This window comes from Alternaria novae-zelandiae, assembly GCF_023758075.1.
Source record: "Alternaria novae-zelandiae strain BMP 2774 chromosome Unknown scaffold_22, whole genome shotgun sequence".
NCBI classification, from domain to species: Eukaryota; Fungi; Ascomycota; class Dothideomycetes; order Pleosporales; family Pleosporaceae; genus Alternaria; species Alternaria novae-zelandiae.
In genome coordinates this window covers 79,660-101,087 of record NW_026056982.1, presented here as the reverse complement: position 1 = coordinate 101,087, position 21,428 = coordinate 79,660, and the positions used below count along the sequence as shown (strand labels likewise).

The 21,428-nt window shown below is 53.5% G+C and overlaps 6 protein-coding genes across 6 annotated transcripts; 2 read left to right on the top strand and 4 right to left on the bottom strand.

The window, feature by feature from the left end:
- Positions 1–522: 522 nt before the first annotated feature.
- J4E88_009018 (uncharacterized protein) lies at positions 523–1,890 on the bottom strand (the record flags this gene model as incomplete). Its single annotated transcript, XM_049402625.1, has 3 exons — positions 523–917; positions 966–1,664; positions 1,887–1,890. 3 exons carry the CDS (start codon positions 1,888–1,890, stop codon positions 523–525), a joined length of 1,098 nt encoding a protein of 365 aa, XP_049251480.1.
- A 217-nt stretch (positions 1,891–2,107) lies between these two features.
- Positions 2,108–4,364, top strand: J4E88_009017 (uncharacterized protein; the record flags this gene model as incomplete). The annotated part of the gene is made up of 3 exons (XM_049402624.1): positions 2,108–2,416; positions 2,462–3,808; positions 3,864–4,364. 3 exons carry the CDS (start codon positions 2,108–2,110, stop codon positions 4,362–4,364), a joined length of 2,157 nt encoding a protein of 718 aa, XP_049251479.1.
- Positions 4,365–4,703: 339 nt separating this feature from the next.
- On the bottom strand, positions 4,704–8,509 carry J4E88_009016 (uncharacterized protein; the record flags this gene model as incomplete). Its single annotated transcript, XM_049402623.1, has 2 exons — positions 4,704–8,480; positions 8,504–8,509. The coding sequence occupies 2 exons, from the start codon at positions 8,507–8,509 to the stop codon at positions 4,704–4,706; spliced, it is 3,783 nt and encodes a 1,260-aa protein (XP_049251478.1).
- A 442-nt stretch (positions 8,510–8,951) lies between these two features.
- On the bottom strand, positions 8,952–10,596 carry J4E88_009015 (uncharacterized protein; the record flags this gene model as incomplete). The annotated part of the gene is made up of 2 exons (XM_049402622.1): positions 8,952–10,081; positions 10,131–10,596. 2 exons carry the CDS (start codon positions 10,594–10,596, stop codon positions 8,952–8,954), a joined length of 1,596 nt encoding a protein of 531 aa, XP_049251477.1.
- A 1,184-nt stretch (positions 10,597–11,780) lies between these two features.
- Positions 11,781–12,609, top strand: J4E88_009014 (uncharacterized protein; the record flags this gene model as incomplete). Its single annotated transcript, XM_049402621.1, has 2 exons — positions 11,781–11,892; positions 11,951–12,609. 2 exons carry the CDS (start codon positions 11,781–11,783, stop codon positions 12,607–12,609), a joined length of 771 nt encoding a protein of 256 aa, XP_049251476.1.
- Positions 12,610–12,844: 235 nt separating this feature from the next.
- On the bottom strand, positions 12,845–17,650 carry J4E88_009013 (uncharacterized protein; the record flags this gene model as incomplete). Its single annotated transcript, XM_049402620.1, has 7 exons — positions 12,845–13,118; positions 13,172–15,102; positions 15,169–15,950; positions 16,001–16,514; positions 16,571–16,797; positions 16,856–17,384; positions 17,438–17,650. 7 exons carry the CDS (start codon positions 17,648–17,650, stop codon positions 12,845–12,847), a joined length of 4,470 nt encoding a protein of 1,489 aa, XP_049251475.1.
- Positions 17,651–21,428: the final 3,778 nt, after the last annotated feature.

The window sequence follows — 21,428 nt, the reverse complement described above, 5'->3', positions numbered from 1 at the left end:
GCCGAAGCTTGTTAAACTTCAGGGTACTGTTGAGGCGGGGAAATGAGAAGTCAGCAAAACGAGTTACGGAACTTAAGATCAAACGTCATGGGCCGAATGCGAAGTCTAAGTATTGCGCGTTTTTGAGGTTGTTAATATGAGAAGGGCCACGCGGGCGAACCGAACCATTGCTGACGGTCGCGTGTGCGGTCGTGGCGTTGTTGCCCGGCAAGGCTGTGCTATGGCCAGCCCTTCTTGTAGCTATCCCTTCATAGTCGGTACCCCAACGCCAACTCTAGCTCGACGCAGTTTGGACGATGCGCATCGCGATTGATGGCCAACACAAGGTATGGAGGTGTCGGATTTGACGTGATATCGTTGCCAAAGAAATGGCTTGGCTTTGGCATGCAGTCGCACCTCGTGAGGCGTTGGTCTTAAGCAACGCCGCCATGCGCCACCACGCGCCAACAGCCGTTCCCATCTGACTACATGCGGGTCGGGCAGCTTAGTTTCTATTTGGCTGGTCTATCCTGACAGCTTGTTCTATTTGTCCACAGGTCGCAGGAAGTTCATATCATCGAGGAGTTCCCTGGCATCGTCTGCCTTCTCCTCTTCCTGCTTGTATGCGTCCACGCCGATGCTCAGATCTACCAGTCCGTCCGCAGGCGGCGAGAACTGGCGCAGCTTGACGCCGCTTTCAGTAAAGATCTTGGCGGTCTGGTCGTCCACGAGGTAGCCTTGGTTATAGACCACCTCACTGATACCGACTTGTGTTATCTTTACGCTGCAGGTCAAGCAGGGACAGGTGTTGCAGTATAGGATGGCGTTCTCGCCGATGCGGTCGCGGCCGGCTTCGAGGAGGGCGTTTTCTTCGGCGTGCAGGCAGAGGCAGGTGGAGAGACCAACACCTCCCTGTGCGGCGTTGTTGCAGCGGGGGCCTGTACTTTGTTAGTCTATGTCGTGGGTATTCCCGAGTGTGAACGAACATCCGCCCTCGTTGCAGTTGGTCATGCCACGTGGGGTACCGTTGTACCCGGTGCTAATCACACGCTTCTCCCGTACTATGCAGCAACCGACTCGTCGCTTCATGCAGTTGCTCCTGCGCGCTGCCAGGTCTGCCAACTGCATAAAGTATTGGTCCCAGCTTGGCCGTACGCGGGCCTCGTCCATGAGATCCAGGAACAGTATGGCACTGCGCAGGGAAGCCATGTCGGACGACGAGTTGAGTAGCTTCAGCTGTGCTCTCTGACAGAGGGCGCTTAGGCCTGTTCTGGGAGCAAACAAGTGTTCGTCGTTGCGTAGAACGAACTCCTCGAGAGTAGGCGGTGTGTGGTCGGTGGCAGCACATCGGGCCTTGAACCGCTGCCATCGCACACTGACAGGCGCGTCGACGCTGACGAGGAGGAAGAAAGGACGTCTGAGAAGGGCATCAACCACCGTTTCGTCCCATATGTCCGTTGTAACGAATCGTTCTCTCCACCTCAGCGTGACGAAATCGAGTAGCGAATCGATGTTCGGGAAGGTGTGCTGTGCGTCTACGGACGACTTGACCGGCGAAGGCACACGTGTGTTGGAAGCTGACTTCTCTTCTGGAGGCGTCTCAGCAGTTCGGGCCAGGCGTAGGCGGGTGAACTGGTGCTCCTCAATGAGGTACGAAGCTATCGACGACTTGCCCGCGCATATTCCTGTGCTCTGTCAGCCTCGTCTCATGTGATTCCGGACGGTGCTTGCCTCCGCACAATCCAATAAGCATAGCGATAGATGTCGTCCAAATGTGCTGTAACCTGGGAACAGCAAGGGCGGACTCGTGGATCGAATCTCGGATTGCTAACAGCGGGTAAGCGCGTGGTCGGCTGCAGGAACGCGTCTAGCGTGGCGGGGCCTCGCCCAAGACTCCAGGGCTGGACCCATGACGGTGCGCGGGGTGAAGCGTGCGGCTGCCTCAGCATCACTGGGACATTCACTGTCACATGCAGCCGCCCTTGACAGCTGCACGTGTATTGCTTCTGCGTATGACTGCCATCATCATCGCCTGCTAGAACACATCCCCTGCATACTACATCTCCGCCTCGCCACGCATCCCCACTCCGTCTCATCGCAACCCCACCACATACTATTACCGCCCACTATGTCCACCCTCAAGTTTGCGCCCTGGCTGAGTGATGTCGACGTTCAGTTCTATGCCGCTCTGGCACACATCAAAATCAACCACGACAAACTCGACGACTCCGCGCGCAAGGTGCTCGGGCTATACGAAGTCCGTCCTGGAGAGCACTCGTCGCGATCTATGCGAGTACAGATACACCCGAATGCGCTGACATCGGACGATACCCCTCCAACATTCTGCCGCGCCGAAGGCATCATAAAGAACTGCAACACCATAGAAGACTACAAAAGTCTCGATCGCGCCGCCATACTGGAGCGATGCGCCCAAACAGTACGTCCATCATCTCCCTCTGCGATCAAAACTGACGCGGCATAGATATGGGACGCTATCCACGACGGCTCGATATACGAATGCCCCTCCCTCCTCTCCTCCTTCACAGCCATCATCTTCGCCAACCTCAAGAAGTACAAGTTCACATACCACTTTGGCTTCCCCGCCATACAGTCAGATCCACCGTGGAAGCAGATTGGGGAGGCAACAAGGCTACACACTAGAGAGACTACATACCTGGTAGACGCGGTGCAGACGTGGCGATACAGCTCAGACGTCCGCCAAAGAGGCTTCTTCCTAGCCAAGCGCATACAAGGAGGGGGCGATCCAGAGGAGAGGCCGAAAACGCCCGTCTCACCTCTGGAAGAATTTGGATACACATGGTCTATAGGCAGATTGGAGGCCTACGAGAAGGGCTTCTTCGACAAGGTGGATAGCAAAGATCGCTTCATATGTTTCGCCGACCCCTCCACATACGAAACCAACCCAGGCTGGCCTCTTCGCAACTTGCTCGTGCTGATGCGAAATCGGTGGCACCTGAACGACGCTCAAATCATGTGTTATCGCGACACCCACACACGACGTGATCACTCCAACTCGTTGATCCTACAGCTACGATCAGACACAATACCCGAGGCAGCGCCGACGTCCGAAACACCAGACACTCGCCCACAGACACCCAAGTTGCCCAAAGTAACCGGCTGGGAACGGACGGAGTCAGGTAAATTAACATCGCGCAACGTGGACCTCTCCGAATACATGGACGAGCGCAAACTGGCAGATCAGGCTGTGGACCTCAACCTCAAGCTGATCAAGTGGCGGATAGCTCCTACCATCGACCTGGACGTGATCAAGAACTGCAAGTGTCTGTTGCTCGGAGCGGGAACATTAGGCACCTACGTCTCAAGAACGCTGATGGGCTGGGGCGTAAGGAAAATCACATTCATCGACAACGCCACAGTCAGCTTCTCCAACCCCGTACGACAGCCTCTCTTCAACTTCAACGACTGTTTACAAGGCGGCGCAAAGAAGGCCGAAAGAGCGGCGGAGGCTCTTCAAGAGATATATCCAGGCGTCGACGCTCAAGGGCACGTCATGGAGGTACCGATGCTGGGTCACCCGATGACTGATAGCGCGAAGACGAAAGCCGAGTTTGAGAAGCTACAGAAGCTGATCAGCGAACACGACGCCATCTTTCTACTCATGGACACACGAGAGAGTAGATGGCTGCCAACCGTCATGGGCAAAGCCTACGGGAAGATTGTCCTCAACGCCGCACTAGGCTTCGACACCTACGTAGTCATGCGCCACGGCCTGAAGACGACGCAAGAAGGAAGGGGAGAAGTAGAACTAGGATGTTACTTCTGCAACGACGTCGTCGCACCCGCAGACGTAAATTCTCTCATCCCACTCCACTAAATCCACACCGCTAACCCCAACAAAACAGTCCCTAAGCAACGCAACCCTCGACCAACAATGCACCGTAACCCGCCCCGGCGTCGCCCCCCTCGCCTCCTCCCTCCTCGTCGAACTCCTCATGTCCATCCTGCAACACCCCTCCCAAGCCCGCGCAGCACCCCCCTCCGTCCAAAGCAAGAACAACACTGCCCCCACACCCGCACCCTCACATCCCGCGCTACCACCACCCTTCCAACACCCCCTCGGTACAATTCCCCATACAATACGCGGCTACCTATCCACCTTCTCGAACCTGCAAGTCGAAGGTAAGCCCTACGACTGCTGCTCTGCGTGTAGCGACAGGGTGCTTGAGGCGTATAATAAGGATCCTTGGGAGTTTGTGGCTAGGGCGCTGAATGAGAGGGGTTGGGTTGAGGAGATGAGTGGGTTGAAGGAGGTGCAGAGGAAGGCTGATGAGGCGGCGGCGGATATGGATTTCGAGGAGGAAGAGGATGAAGGGGGATTGGATGAGGAAGGGGAGTTGTTGTGATGGGATGGGATGAGAGATAAGAGGTGGATTCAACATCAGCGTTTTTCCTTTGTAGTAAAATACCCTGTTATTGTGTATATGTAATTCTCGAAATGTGCATATAGAATGGCGAACATGTAAAGATGTAATTGCATTGATACCAGCAAAACTACAAGATACCGGGCATATACCATACCAAGTAGCCAACCGAACAACAACACCGCCCAAAAGCCTCCCAATCCCATCCAAGCCCATCCAATTACCCGTCCCCATGTCATGCATATCCGCCCTTACGTGTATCCAAAGAGTCCCATCGCCATATCTCTGTCGCGATACACATATCTCTAGATAACTGTATGGTCACAAGAACGCTGGCGTATCCTCCCTAACCAACACCAACCCGCCCCTCAGACTCTGCTTTCCCGCGCTTCCACCTGGCGACAATGCGTTCTCACTCTTTCTCTGCCTTAGAAACTTGTCGGCCATTCGCTGACCTGGTGTTACATTGCCATCCCTGCCTCCGTTCCCAGGGCTTTCACCGCCAAGCACACTTTCAATACCCCTCCCAACAGAAACTCTGCTCTCGGGATACGGTTCTTTACTCATAGCCAACGAGCTGGTCGAAGTTTTCAGTGTTAGTGCTGGACGGCGGAGCTCTGAGCCAGGGAGTGGAGAGTAGTTATCCATGTCTATGACGGTGGGACGACCTGTGTTGTTGGAGCCGCGGAGGTCGAAAGCGCTTCGCGGTCTACGAGCGAGTTTTTCGGGTGACATGGGCCGTAATGTTGCGCGGATACGAGGACGGAGGGGCGTTACTATCTCTGCTGAGCTGGCATTCTTCTTTGCTGAGGGTGTTTCAAGGGTGTGAACGTTGGTGCTGGGTGAGTTACGGCGGGGCGTACACAGTAGTTGCTGGGAGTTTGGTCGCGTTGATAGACCTAGCGGGGAGATGGCGGAACCTTTTTGACTACGAAGGGATGGAGGAGTGACGTTCTCCTTCCGCGCGGGGCTCCTCTTTAGGGTGGTGATTGGTACGCGCTGTGTTGTTTCGTTGGTGGCTGGGGCAGATGTACTGGTAGTAGCTTTTGGATCAGGTGTCGACTTGGGCGAGGATTGGGATTTGCCCAGCAAATTGATCTCAGTAGCCGATCCAAGGACGTTGCTACTGGCGCGCCGATCAGTATCAAGGAAAGAGAACCGGTCATTTCTTGAAAGCAGTTCTGGCGTTTCAAAAGTCGGGCGCGATCTAGATGCGTGGCCTTCGGGCGTTGACAGTAGATGTTGCCTGTTCGGAAGAGGCCTTGATCCCGGCTGAGAGTGTTTGATGAGCTTCTTAGTATCACCAATCTGTCGAAGTGGGGTATGATTGCCGTCGCGAGTGCTGATGTGCCACGAAGACCTCTCCGCGTCTGACGTCGCAGCACGTGCGCCATCGTCATCGCGACGCTTGATATCTTCTGCGCGAGTAACAGTCAATTCAGTATTCTCACATGCATCCTCGGCATGCGGTCGGGGCGTGGAAACATCGAGCGATCCCCTGAGAACCACCGTCGTGTCTTCGTGTTCTGTATGTGATGTACGGCTCGAATCTGGTCTGACTTTCTTTGAGGGAGTGGTATACCGATCATGAATCCTCAGATCTTCTTGACTGGTGAGCTCCATACCAGATATCTCATGCGACAGCCAAGCTCTCCAGTCACGACTAGTCCGAGTAGGTTCGCGCCGGTGGGGAGAAGGCGTGCCTACAACGTAGCTTCTTATTGACCGACTAGTTGAAACGACTGCCGAGCCGCCGTCCTGAGGCTGCTCAACATCACCAGGCCCTCCGAAAGACATGACACTGTCATTAGGAAGGATGCTGACGCCATCTGTGTTTCGTGAATAGATGCTGGGAGACATTGGCGTCATGGCAGTGTGAGAAGCTGGTGACACGGATACTCTGGGCGAAACAGGCAGTCTCCGTGGGAATTGACCTGCCATGCCACGAGCGCCTGGTGCAGCTTCCTTGTCATCTTGAACAGCCGGTTTCGTGAAGTCATCAGTGCGCTCAACACACGTTGGGACATCGTAAGTTCTGCCAGTTTCACGCGGAAACTGGACGTGCTCTGCCTCGTCCAGGGGAGTCTTCCAACGGTCTTTGGCTCTCTCTATGCGCTTCTCAATTTGCGATGTCGTTGGAGTAAACATCTGAACGGCACAATTGCGCTCAGCTCCATCACTATCGGTCTGTGTATCATCAGACTCAGGCGTGCTGCCCGACGAAGGCATCGTTTCCTCTTTTCGATTTACTCCCTTCGTGCCATCCACACGACTGATAGGGCCTGGATCAGGTGATGAGTGTTGTCCGATGGGTGTGACTGTGCGGATGGTGGATCTGATCGCCCGTCCAAAAGATCTGATCGTGCTGGTCTTGCTCTGAGTGCTTTGAGATGTGGCCGGTCGTCGTGATGGTGGTCGCTGTTCTAGATCGATACTGCTACGAAGATTTCGACTTCCACTGGAATGCAACTCTCTTGTATGAGAGAACAGCTTGGTAGTACTGGACTCAAAAACATCGCTTTCTGCGCCAGGTGTTCGTTTGGCTGGGCTTGAAGACTTTTGTGATTTTGATGATCCTATCTCTTTCATCAATGCAGAAAAGACGCGTTTGGGATCGACGGGCGTAAGTGACTCTTCAGTGAGAATCTCCATGGGCATGGGATCGCGGAAAGCGGCGAGAGGTGGGAGAGGCAGAGACTTCCTTCTCGAAGCACTTGTAGATGCCACACGGTCTGCCTCGCTCCCAATGCTATCTTTGGACTCATGGATAACAGTCATGCGCTTCATGGCACGTTGTGTCAACGTGTCGTTGGTGGTAGTAGTTCCCCAACTGGTGACTCGAGAAGCTGATACGTTCGCAGCATTAGCTTCGCTATGAAGACTCCGATTGCTCCGTGCACTTCCAGTGCTGTTACTTCTGGATCCAGATCGTAGAAATGCGGGGTAAGCGCCTTCGAGTGACGGTGTCCGAGCACGAATGCGTTTCAATGTTTCTTCATTAGGCGGAGGGATACTCAGTCCGTCTTTCGCAGTGGGTGGACTGCAGTGCGCAGTATGGAAGTAGTCGCGGCTGGCATCGATCTGCTGGACAGGGAGATTGGTGGACTTGGCCGACGTGCGCCGGAAGACCTTCTTGATTTTGCTTTTGAGAGACCCGGAGAACGATCTCTTTTCCTTGATTTCCTGGGGTGGCACGAAGTCGCTCAAGGCAAGATCCGCCGTCGACTCGTCGGGTGTTTGCTGATAATCCGTAGAGAAAGATTGCGCTTCCGACGCGACACGCTTGCCCTTGTCCTTCCCTTTGTCTTGTCGTTTCTTGAAGGGCGCTAGAAACATCGACGGTTTGTGCTTCACCGCCTTCTGCTGAAAGTCTTGTAGATACTCATCTCGGTCTTTGTCAAGCGTAGTGTCAGGTCCGACTGTGACCGGCATACGCGGGCCTGCTAGTGGTGACGGCCGAATTGTTCGAGAGGGTAAAGGTATAGGCGAGGGTTCTGATACCGGGCTAATGCTTGCTACTGGTGGCGTTGTAAGATACTTGGACGGCGGCCGAGCAATCGGTGATCCCGTCTGAACGCTGCTTGCGTAGTACATGGAACGCGCTTTCCGTATCTGTTGCGAGGTAATTGAGGACGAAGCACTCTGTCTGAATGACTTCGGTTGGGAACTCGGTCTAGCATTTTCGCTGAACGTGATCGAAGGCTGCGTCGATAGATACCGCGGTATGGAAAGCGACCCATGAACGCTGGGAGTAGGATAGAAGGGTGGAAATTGTTCTGTGTTCTGTTCCGTAGAGTCTGTTGAAGCTTGAGACAGGCGTTGTGCACTTCTAGTCTGCTCGACATTCGGACGCTGCAAAGACCGGAAGCTCGAGTCGCGAGGTGGGAAGTGGCTGCCATGCGAGGTGAGAGACTTGCGGCTGGCGTTGCTCTTCGATCTCGCCAGCTCGACACTGCGTTTTGCGTTACGGTCTGCCGCATCGTGAGCCTGCGCACGAGCAAACGCAGCAGTAGCTGCAGCTAAGGCCTGCTGTTTGATCGCATCTAGATCCAGCGGTTCGGCGATAGAAGTGGGACGTTTGTGGACGGTCGAGGCAGACTTAGACCGGCGGAGTCGGGTACCTGCATCGCTATTCGCACGAGCAAGCATTGGAGTGGCAGGATAAAACTGTGGTTGCTGAAGTAGTGCGGTAAGAGGGGGCGGCCAATTTAGCGAAGCTGTGCTAAAGAGGTGTTGACGGCATGTAGCAGAAACAGCGGTAATGAGGCACGACCAACGGTATGGTATGAGAGGTGATGCATTCGGACATGTGGGAAGAAAGACACAACAGCCAAATGTTGTTGCGGCAGTTGCAGTCTTGTACGTCACTGCTTATGCTGTGGAAGAAGCAGCGACTTGAGGCCTCGCATGGCAGGAGATACCGCTGTCTCTGGAATGCGCCTTCCTGAAGAAATCTTACTCTCTTGGTATGATGACATGCGCCTCAAATGGAAAAGAAAGCCTTCGCGATCGGGCGAGAGAAATCGAATTGTCTAAATGTGGGTCAGGTAGTCTGCCTGTATATCATGATCATGGCACGTCTCTATGCCTGGCGAGTTCCTCGTGGTCCAGCGCACTCGTGCGTATCTCTTCCTCGTCCTCGTCATGCACCGGCACATAAGACGGCTCTTTATCCCCCACGTCAATGTAATTGGTTACAACAGTCATGAACGCGAATACCACGACGGAGGTCAAGAAAGGCAAACCAAGCCAGGCGCCGCCAAGACCAATACCCACCTGGAACAGCTCGCTCAGCAGTGGGCCCGCGATCATAGCGCCAATACTTTCTGCAATCGCAATGGTGCTCATGAGCTTGCCAATATCAGGACTCGACTGACCGCCCACAACATGAATGGAAACAGATCGCATTGCAGCGGTGTAACCAGTTCCCATGTTGTAAATGAGAAGCCCAATGATCAGAAGAGAAGGATGTGCGGCAATACCCATGACGAAGAAGGCGATGGTAGTAAAAGCTATGGATCCGCGTGCGATCCAGAGGTCGGCCCAGTGTGCAGGGAAACGCAGCTTTTTCAAGAGAAAGAAGTTTGCTAGTGGGATCAAGACAGTGACAGCCACCAAGTTGGTAGCTGCGCGGAATGAGAGCAAGTAGGCGGCCTTCTTGATCTCCCAGTTGTAACGCTTCGAAGCATAACGGACCAGAAGCGAGATGCACTGTCTGCCCAGTCTGTTCGCTAAGAAGGTAAGGACGACCAGGCTCAAGGTCCAATCGCTCCTCAGGAAGTGCACTGCATCCCGGAAGTTGCGGAGTTGTGCTCGCAGCGAAAAGTGGCTGGTTGTAGGCGTGGGCTGTAGCTCGAAGACCTGGTCTCCGCTGTCCTTGGGTTCAGGCAGATCGCGCAGGTGCAGCGTCTCGGGGATGAACAAAGCCACAACAACCCCCATAAGCTGTATCGCTAGTGACAATAGCAGAGGCAGCCAGTTCCCGCTCTCCATCAGCCTCGCTGCCATTATCGGTGCCAGCATTTCCGCAACAAGGACACAGGCCGTCAGGTATAGGAAAACCGTCGTTCGCTTTTCTGGAGGTACGATGTCGGAGATCATCGTTACACCGATAGCCATGGCTACGATTGGGCCGCCGCCGATAATCGTGAAGACGCTTGAAAACCACGTCAACTGTAAAGGGAGAGAGTTGAAGTAGGCTAGCCATATGTCAGAATTGTAGCTATGATTGGTGCAATGCCATCTTACTTATGATCATCACCCAGATGAAGGCAAGGTCCAGCCCGACCAAGCTTGCTGTGACGATCCACTTCCGCCCTACTTTGTCTGCCCAGGTGCCATATGGTACAGCCAAAAGAATGCCAGGTATCGCGCTGAACATGTCCTGCCAGCCAAAAATGGTGGCGAGTCTCTGCTGCACCACATCCACCTTGCACAGCTGCTCTGGTATGCTTCCGTCGCTATCGATCACCGAAGGGTCTTGTTCGCGGTAGTACTTGAGACATAGATTCTCCTCAAATAGACGTGTCAGAGGGGGCTCGGCAAGGTAAGCACCCACATCGACGACTGCGACGATGATGAAGATGAGCACTACGAGGAGTACCCATGGCTTCTTGGTCGGTTTTTGTGGTGGCAGGAAGGCCGGTTCTGTCGGGGTCAAGAGGGCTTCGTCTTCTTCGAGGGACTCTCGGGGTGAACCCAATTGTAATGCCATTGCGATAGCTCGTGGACGTACGGCGGGAGGAACGAAGGGGGGCGGGTATGTGGCTGACGCGCATGCCAAATGCCGTAATTGGGCGCGACGATAACAAAGAGAAAGGACGCAAGGAGCAAGCTGCGAAAGTCAGTGGCACCTATCGTTAGCTAGATATCATCGTAAGGGTGTTCATGATTGTGGAGAGCGCGCCCTGGCACATGCGACAGCCTCGGGGCTGTGAAACGAGTCCGCGATTACTCTGGGCATTCCGACGATCCTTCAACGCCGAGTGTCGCGTCGCGTTTAAGGCACGGCCGGGCTTATGTCAGCAGCGAAGTTTAGCCGGTCAGACGCCCCGCCGCCCGTCTTGATTACTCCGCGAACAACATCATACATTAGCATTCCGTCCGGCCCCGAACTTTATTGCTGAAATGGTATCGGTAATCAATAGTTGTTCGTTTCGAGAGACCGACCTTGACACTCGAACAATGCATCTGGCTCGAATCCCTCTGCGCACACATCCCTCACTTTACTACATCTCAAAACGACGGTTCTCTCAATGCAAGATTTGTCGTAATATCAGACGGAGATTCGACCGAGACTCGGACATCAGTGGATATCCGGGTCTCTTAGAGCGTTTGCTATAGTCAGTCGCGTGCATCATTCTCTGCGAGCCGCTGCCGCACCGATACTATGTCAAACTGGACCTGATGTAGCCCCCTGACTTGACGTGAATGAGGATACAAACGGCAATGAGAGAGTTTTGTCACATGCAAGTGGCCCCTGACGTCTTCTTTGAAATACTGAGAGGGCCTCATGAGCACACTGGACGCAATTGCTGATATAGATCGGGTATAAAGAGCGCTCAAGTGTGCGTTTGCCAGTGGATCATCGCTCTCACACACTCAACAAAGCAATGGGCCCGTTGGTCATATATCGATCGCGTCATCAGTCTCCTCCTCGCCTTTGACTTTGCCCTCTCCTTTACCTTGAGCAAACGCTTTTGTCACAAGGACATCATGGCAGGTGAGCACGACGTAGCCCGGGTCTCGCACTGAGGCCATATATAAGAGTCCTCTACCACCACTAGACTTGGACTCCTTACCTACACTTAAAGACTTCACTGCCTGCCATACTTCACTACATTATCATCCTTCTTCCCATACCCGAGCCACCACCCAGAAGATATACACGCCCTCACCATGTCTACCTCCAACAACCCCACTACCACTGGCAACCTCCAAGGCCATGGATTGGCTCATGTCCGTGTCCCCGATGACGCCAACATCGCCGTCTGGAACATTCTTTGCCGTGGTAAAGAACTTCCCTCCCCTCATTGTATCCAGCAACTCTAACCATACCATCTCCTTAGGCCCTTTCACCATCGATATCGCCGCCGAGTCCAGTACGCCAGAAGCCAACCCCGCCCGTCCCCAGTTCCTCAAAGGTATCACTTTCAACGCCGAGAAAGAAGAAGAATGGAATAACACCGTCCTTCCCTACATCCGCCTTCTGACTTTCACCGTCGCCTCTACCACCGACACCTACTTCATCGGCGATATGCTGCAAGTCCTTCCCGACATCGACAAGAACATCCTCAAAGTCGACATGAACGGCTTTCACTGGTTCTCCGGGATTACCGATAACCGAAGTTCGAACCCGTATCTCGCTCTCGCTTCAAGTCTGCCTGAGCTACAAGAGATGACTTTCACTCTGCATACGTCGACGGTTACAGATTCGATGTTCGGTGAGAGGCAACTTCAAGAGTTAGAACGGGTGGATCCTGAGAGGGCTAAGAGAAGGGTGACGAGGTCGGTTGCGGATATTGTTCGAAAGTACGGGATGAAATCCATCTTCGACAACAAGTCCCTGAAGTACCTCCGTCTGGTATACATCAAGAGCGACATGGTGGCCGCCTACACTGTCGATGGTAACCCCGAGAATGTCATCGCGGGTATCAAGAATTGGTTACTACAGGGTTTCAGGAACCAAGGCCAGGAGGTTGTGGTGGAGCTTTCACGTGCGACTTGATTCATGTGGAGGATTTGGTGTATGATAGTATATATTATGGAAGTGTGATACCATGAAGACCTCTTGGCTTCTTCATAAATATAGAGGTGGAAATAAATAAACACAGTCTGCTATGCCCCAACGCCTTTTGGCTCCGATGTGATGACAGGAGGAAATGTTTTGTATACCCGCAGACATATGTGCAAAGAACAGACTCATCACCCCATTATCATTATGTATAAGTCCAGTTTTGTGTCTATCGCGACGCGGTGTTTATCGCGTCATCATCATCGTCGTCCTCTACGTCTCCTCCTCGTGCTGTATCCTCGTAGAGGCTCTTGAACCAGCTTCCTTGGCGGTCCAACAGCTTGTGCGGGCAGCCGTACTCGACGAGCTGGCCCTTGTTCATGACGACGACCTTGTCGAAGTCGAGTATGGTGTCGAGTTTGTGCGCGACGGTAATGAGGGTATGGTGTGGGAAGCGGGAGCGAAGAAGGCGTTGGACATGGGCGTCGCTTGCAGCATCGAGACTAAGCGTCGTTGTTAGCATTGAGAGAGTAGGATGGGATGTGCGATGACTTACTTGCTGGTGGCTTCGTCCATGACGACCACAGTGGACTTGTCCTTCTTGAGCATGGCGCGCGCTAAGCAGAAGAGCTGGCGCTGTCCGTGCGAGAAGTGGAGGTCTTCAACCTCGACATCTAGCGGATGCGCGTACTTGTCGACATCGCCCTTGGAAACGATGATGTCCCAGAGCTGGACGTCTTTCAGCGCTGCCATGATGGCCTTGTCATTCGACTCTCTCAAAGGATCGGCGTTAAGGCGGATCGAGCCGGGCAGTAGGTAGGCGTCCTGAGGTAGGCCGATGAGGCGACTGCGGATGGTTTGACGAGGAATGCGGGTAAGAGGGACGGAGTCGATGGTAATGCTGCCAGACGAGAGCTCGACCATACGGAAGAGTGAGAGGACCAGCGACGACTTTCCACTACCGGTGCGACCAACGATGGCGACCTTCTCACCAGGGTTGATGGAGAGGGAGAAGTTTGAGATGACGGGCTCACCGGGTCGATGGTATGCTTCGATGCTTCTGAACTCGATCTTGCCCGCGCTTGGCCAGTTGGAAGCGGGAATGTGATCTTCGCTCTGATGGTCTTCCGCGGTGGCATCAGTGGTGAAGTTCTTGATCCTAGCCACACTTCCGATGTGTGTCTCTAGCTGCGTCCAGAAAGAGATGAGCAGCTTGATGCTTTGCGAGAAGAGTACGACGTTCAGTAGTGCAACACCAACATATCCAGCGCTGAGCTTTCCCTTTAGTGTGACGACGAGAACAATGAGAATGGTGGCAACAGCTGCAACGACGAGGTCCAAAACAAGCGTCAGCCATCGTTGTGCCGCGAAGAGAAGGTAGAAGGGACGCTGGCTGCGGTCAAGCAGCGCCTTGGCTTTCTCTTCGACGAAGCTCTGCCATCCAAAGGCACGAATAGTCGCCAAGCCTTCTAGTATCTCGTTGAACTGAGTGTAGAGCGGCGACTTGGCTTCTAGATCGAGGAAGCGGAGTTGACGCGACGTGCACAAGTAGAACTTTTGTACGAAGAAGACTGCGACAATGACGACAGGGAATGAGATCGCTGCGTAGGGAGCCGCAACGGCGATGAGAACCATCTGTCCAATGACCAGAACGAAAGTGGCAAAGGTGTTCAGTGCAGCGACTGGCAGCTCCATGTCGATCAACATAAGATCTTGGCTGAAGCGATTGAGCGTCACTCCGGTATCGGTGGTGGAGAAGAAGGACATGGGCGATGCGAGCACTGTATCCAGGAGCTTCTTGTGGAATGTGACACCAGAACGAGGCACCATCGTGATAATGAGCTGCCAGCAACTGACCATGAGGAAGAAGAGAGCAAGCCCACCAAGCATGGCGTAGATGCCCAGCCAGTAACCGAGTCGCTCGTTGGGGTGGTTCTCGTTGTACTCCGCCCACATCTTCACCCAAACTGTTGGGAACGAGATACCGAAGATGAAGATGACAATGGAAATGATGAAGATGATCGTCGGGATCCAGCCCACAGTGCTGATGTAGTAGAGGTAGATGGCTGTGTCTCCAGTGCGGCGGTTCGCTTCCGCTTGGACGTCGTCCTCTGTGAGCTGGGCGTCGGTGACTTGACGCTCAGTGTATCGTGGCGGCTCTTCGTAGATGTGCTTCTCTGGGCGGTAGTCCCAGTCGGCGCGTCCGAGATCAAAGCCTGATACATAGCCTCCTGACTTATTTAACTTCTCGAAGGGGCCTTGTTCCGAGATGCTACCGTTGCTATCGAGAGAGACGATATGATCACAGTAGGGTAGACGCTTGGCTGATGAGGATGCAAGAAGAACAGTGGTTCTGCATCGCTTCAATAGACCCTCATAGCCGAAGAGGCTGTGCCAGATGCGGTTCTCGGTCTGGCCGTCGAGACCGCTAAGGCAGTCATCGAGGATGATGATGTCTTTTTGGGCGTAGACTGCTCTGGCAAGCGCCTGGAAATGTACAGTGGTTAGTAATGTCCAATCATGAAAAGAGGGGTGAGTGTTGGTGTGTCTTACAATTCGTTGGCTCTGGCCTCCGCTCAATGCGATACCCTTGCTGCCGATCTCGGTTTGATCACCCTGGGGTAATTGCCGGAGGTCTTCATCTAACGCGCAGCTCCGAACAACCGATGAGTACCACCGATGATCGAATACTGCTGCACCGATAATGCTCTCCTGCACTATGCCGTTCACATGCCATGGGGTTTGGTCGCACAAGGCGATCCGCAGGGAAGACACCTGCAGGGAGCCACCCATGACGGGCAGCTCTCCTAACACAGCTTTGAGCAGGGTTGACTTACCACACCCTACCGGTCCCACGACCATGGTAATCTTCCCGCGTGGGACGATCATGTCGATGTCCTGCAAGGTACCAGAGGGCTGCTTGACCGGGTCCCATCCGAAGTAGCCGTTCTCAATCACGATAGCCTGAGAGCCAAGCGCGCTGAACTCCTTCACTTCAACAGAGCCGCGGCTCTTTTGAGAAGTTTCGGATCCCTTGATCGACTCACCTGCGAGCAACGACGTTGTGCTGCCACCATAGATGGAAGGGAATCTGCGCTGCTCATTTCTCGGAGCTAGTGTCAAGAAATCCTGGATTCTCTTGAACGACCCCACACCTCCCATGAGCGAGGAAAGTGCCATGATGAGAGACCCTAGAGGCTCAGTGAGGAGTGTGAACAGCGAGAGGGAAGTGAAGACGGTGGCGGTGTCCAGTGTGCTTTGGCCGTCGCTGTTTTGTGCGATGACCGAGAAGACAGCAAACGCCAAGATGGGTGACACGATTGGCGAGATGTAAGCTATCGGAAGTCAGTGAATGAGGGGAATTTGTGCATGATACAGAACTTACAGAAACCCATAGTCCAGATGAGGAGCTTCCTGAACTTCTTGGAGATATTGAGCTCATCGACTCGGAGCTTCTGGAGATCATCTCGTAACACTTCAGTGAGACCGCCCATCTTGACACCCTTCATCGAGTTGAGCATAGCGTTAGTCGCTGCGATACGCCGTTCTATACCTTCAAGCCAAAGTGCTTGACGTTGCATTACCAAGCTGGTGGCTGCTATCGAGCCGAGCAATGAGAGGACGGCAACGCCGATAGGAATAGCGCATGCTGCGCCGAGCTGTCGCTCCAGAAGATACATCGCAAGAGTGATTTCAAGAGTATTGGACCATATCTCGTGGCCAGTCTCCATGCCAGTGACGATGCGCTCAACATCAGCGCTCATAAGCGTGATAGAAGACGCGGCGTCCACGTCCGTCAATGTGACTTCTGTCGCTTTGTTGTATAGCATCGAGATGAGACCGCCTCGCATTTGGGTGATGAATCGGAACGTTAGATGCATGTACTGGCCGGTAGAAACCTGCAGGGTTGATTAGCGCAGCTGTCCACGACACGTTATCCCGGTTATATACTGACTGCGATACCGATGAAGACAATGATGTATGCGCCGATGAGTCCGTAACCGATGTTTGAAGTTTGCGCCGTGTCTTCTTCTTGGGAGAAGAGGACTGCCCTTTCGATCAAGAAGGGTTGGCAAAAGTTGAAGGCGATCAGGAAAAGTCTGGGTGGCACGACTGCCAATATAGACCATTTCAGGTTTCTCAGTGTCATTCCGAGGAGAGAGTGGGTACCGATGTTTTTGACTATGAGCTCTAGCATTAGCGGGTGTGCGGGAAATGTTCAGACGTGATTATGACCTACCTCTTGCCCATGATGATCCAAGCAAATGATGCAAGTAGTCGGCTCGTAGGTGTTTGTCCAATTGAAAAAGGTCTTCGATGTTCAACGTAGTTGAGAATCCTTTTTTGAACAGCGAGTTCAGCCACCAGAAAGTCGCTCGCTTGTACATGCCACTGGTAGCCTCCGGGGGATTGTTGGCGAAGTCCGGCAGAAGGTGTCGGCGCTTGTCTCTTGCTTCCACTATAGCAAGGAAAACCTTCAGTCCCAGGCGGGGTCCGAAGACGGTGGCAACATGCTCAAGCTCTGGGGTGAGTCCGTAGCTGCGGGAACGTTCGATGTCGAATATGCTGGTGAAGAGGAGGTATACTGTGAGGAGGAATGATGGGCGAATGGTTCGCATATGCTCTACGTAGGAGAGACATCCTAGCAATAATGCGCCCACGAAACTGATGGCAGCGGAAGGGAGTTCAGCACGACTGTTGCGAACTTGTCGGTTCGACCAAACAACGAGAAGGGCGAGTTCGAAGCCAGTGAAGACGGCCCATGCTATCTGTGGTGTAATGGTTAGATACCTGAGTGTTGAGCTCGCGATGAAGTACATACCAGTTTAGTGTATAACAAGGTAGACCTAGAGACCTTGGTCTCCTTCCACCACAGTTGGTAAATCCTGAAGGGAGCAATAGCTATCAACAGAGATAGAGGTATGATGGAGAGAAAGATCTCTGAAAAGAGAAGAGTAAAGTCGAACCCGCCACGGCACTCCGCACCGGCGTAGGGACCAAAGGTGTCGTCCGTCAAGGCGCAATTGCGATCCATACTTGTTGCCATTATGGGCGAGAACCAACTCGTCGACGTTGTTTAGCAATGTAGATGGTGCATCGAGGGAAGCATATAGGGAAGGGACTCTTGATACTATGAGAACCCCGAGAACCCCACAAACGCTTGAGTAGTTCCAATCCCTATGTTGATCATGTGGACGGGTGGCAGGGTGATTATTTCTTTGCTTCCCTGCGTCAGTGTTTCTGACTACTCGCGGCGACGGCTTGGACAAGGCGGTAGCATGTTTGAAGATCTTTTCAGACCAATGCTCCGCAATGCCACACAGACACACACCTTTTCTCATCCCCAAGAGCTACTAGTAGCGCCTTACGTATTAATTATGAGCTGAACACGGCTTTCAATCGCCATCTTGATGGCATGATATCGAGTTGGCTGGCTGAGATCATCGTCATCTTGCACTAAAGCAGATAGCTTGCAGACCCGGAAAGTGATGGTGGAGAATATACCGGTAGTAGGGTGCGTGACTGGCATCTCATAACCTGGTACGGATTTGGTGCATGCAGGTTGCATGCGTCGTGTTGTACACTGTTTGAATGGACAGGGGCATCGCATGGTGCTTGGATTTGGATTAGCCCTGGGTTCCACCCGAATTAGCAGCAACGACAAGCGCCCCTCCCATCACCCTGCGCTTAAAACAGTGTGGTCGGCGGCCCGGGAAGAGAATCCTTAACCTTAATTACTCTACCACGGTGTCACCTTGGCACAGCCGTAGCGCCTGTTTCGTGGCTTGTGGCTTGGAGATCGGCGCTGTCATGCCGACGATCGCACCCGAAAGGCCGTAGCAGGTAGCGCGGCGACATTGCTGTTGGTTCACCGTGCTCTAAACTAGGGGTGTTGAAAACGTTTGACAGCGGTGTCCTTTCCTATTTTAGCTGTGTTGAGCGCCAAAATAGGACATGTCAAGAAGGAGGGATTATGGCTTCCGAAAAAGGCGAAGACATCGCTTACGGCCGTTCATCGGCCCTTTAGTCGTCGTGAAGTGCAAAGTAGCCTGAACTGCTAACGACGGAGGAGCTACTCCTTGACGAGAATACCATTGATACTCCAGGTGTAAAGATGATGTAACAGTCCACTCTCATTGATCCTTGAGTTCTCGTATACGGGTCATGTGCAACACTGGCTGTCCGAGGCGCACCTGCGTACTGGATAAATTCAAGTACGGGAGTCAAAATGCAACCCACGTCATCACATAGACATTTTCCTGTGCATGGAGGCGCGTTCGTGCAGTCTGATTGATCGAGATCGAAACCTCCGCCACCGTGAGGAGAGTGATAGTGAACACGGACCGGTCTGACCGCGATGATATCTCGCATTACCCCTCAATCAAGGATGGTGTAATCCAACAATTAGGCTGGTGACGCGGCAATTATCCAGACGGAAACGGTGTTGATCACCTCAAACACAGACACTCACGTGCTGAGACATGGAGTGGTTACGGTACCAATCACTGTTATAGACTCGCCAACCCGCCAATGTACAGGCTCATGGTCACTCGCACGAAGACTTCAAGTTCGATCGCGAAGCCTAGGAGACTTCAGGCGCGAGAACGAAGCCCTGAAAAGGGTACAGTAGGACGCAATGAACTCTGTCAGTGATCGACTGTTCGTAGGCGAAGCTTGATTCCTCGTGGACCGAATAACGGAGTAGCCTCTTTGTTATGACGAGTGATTCGTCAAGATTGCGGACTTGAATACCGGCGGAGTGCCAAATCGGTTTCCGAGGAGGTGAAAAAAACAGGCTGAAGGGATTGGTGTCGACGAGCGAAAGGCAGATGGCTGAGCTTGTGTAATGTGACCGCAAAAACGGCACCAGGTTCATGGCAGTGCCGATGTAGGTCCCCATGTTGTTTGGTAGCTTCATTACACTTGAGTGATGATCGATGCAACGCCGATCGCATACGTTTTGATCGGCCGGTACAGCTCGCGATGAACACTCCAAAGGGGACCGGAAGATTCCACTACTAGCTTAGAGCTGCAAGCGTTTCCACAGGTGAAGTTCATGGCTTGCGCAGCTCGTACGGGTAATATCAGATTTCTGGGGTACCTGCAGCCATGTTCATATGTCTTGGACCGCTGTCTACCCCACAATAGCAGCTGAATACGACGAGGCTGAGCTCCTGTCAAGCAAATTGACGACCGCTAGGCAGATGAGTTTCGCCGAGACCTGCTGGATAGTGGCGACAGCATGCAGTGGATGCGCGTTTGTTCACGTGCTCGTGTTCCGCGGATGACAAAGGTAGTTCGACAGATGGTACGACGTATGCTGACAGTCCTGAAAAGGCATGATCAGTTGCAGGGAAGCCGCACATGAGGATTGAGCTGCCCTAGGATGGGAGTACCGGCTGCCTGGTAACCAGCGGTAGGAGCCGGATAATCCTCATCCGACGTCGACTACCTAGACCATGTCTAACTATCAGGAGCGGGACCTTGGAAAGTGCTGTGCGCCTTAGAGATGGATCCATCCCACCATCACAGTGTGGGTCTTGAGGGCGTGCTTCGCGGGAGCGGCAGGCGAGACTTCTTGGAGCGTGATGGCGGCGGGTTCAAAAGCCGTTCCGGATATGCACACATGGGAAATGAGAAAGTGGAAGGTGGCGTACAAAGAAAACCATACAGTAGCGCGACTGACAGCGGAACGTGAATCGTAGTCACGGCACCGTGTCATGGAAGCGGCGGAAGCTTCGGGAACTGAGGCTGATGGTGGCAGACTGTTGAACGTGGCAGCGTGAGGCGAGATGCCCGTTGGGCAGCTGACCGGTGACAGCTGGCGGCAAGCTCGTGGGTGCCGTATGCAGACGCATGCCAATGTAGGGAGGCTTGAAGTACGGGCAGCGAAAGTCGCGCCGGGGCAGCGCTGAGGCGGAGAAGAGCATCCGATTGCGCTTGGAGCTAGACCAAGGCTCTTTGCAGCTTAGTGCGTGACGCGTTACATAAGCGCCCCGCATCTTTGTTTTCGCGCGTCTTGCCCCAACCAGCAGGAGCCAGCCGGCCACCGACGCGTCAAACCTCATTCTTCACACCTTCCATCTCCGCGTCGGACCGTCTCGTGTTCCCACGCACGCCACAATATGTACCTATTAACCTCTCGCGACCTCCGCAGAGACTTCACAGCATCGCAAAAGCCAAGCACGTCACAGCCAGCCTCGCGAAGACGCGACGGTCATGGCCCTCGCCCACTAGGAGCCGCCCGTTGCTTTTTGGTTTCGCACAATCTGGTATGCACTACTCTTGGTGCAACTCGAAAAGGAACTCGCCAGCGTGTCCACCGCTCCATGCCCAGCTCGTCCGTCTCCTTCGTCTATCCAGCGCAACGCCTCCAATCACGAACATCTCTAAGCTGGCCTGGGGCGCCTGCGGGTCTTTGCAGCTAATGCTTCTTCGTTCTCGAAGACGATGCCTGCCTGCAGGCCCCGGCTGTTTGCGCTCGCATTCCATGCTTCTCCAGTCTGTGTGGCTTGAAACAGACAAGAATAACCTATGATGATTTCACTGCCATGCCGAGACCCCCGTATCAGGTGGCAAGGGATTCAGGAGTAACTCACTATCCCCGAATGACGATCCCACGCAGCATATGCAAGAGTAGAACCTGAGGCCCGTACTGAGCTTTTCCATCTTCTCAATCACAGACATTCCGTGTGACTGAATCTAGAATCTTTGGATTGCTATACCCAAGTTTTTATCGGCAGCACAAAAGGCACGCATCTGCCTTCGCCACCCTTCTCAAACTCGACGAGAAGTTGTAATCCACGGTACGT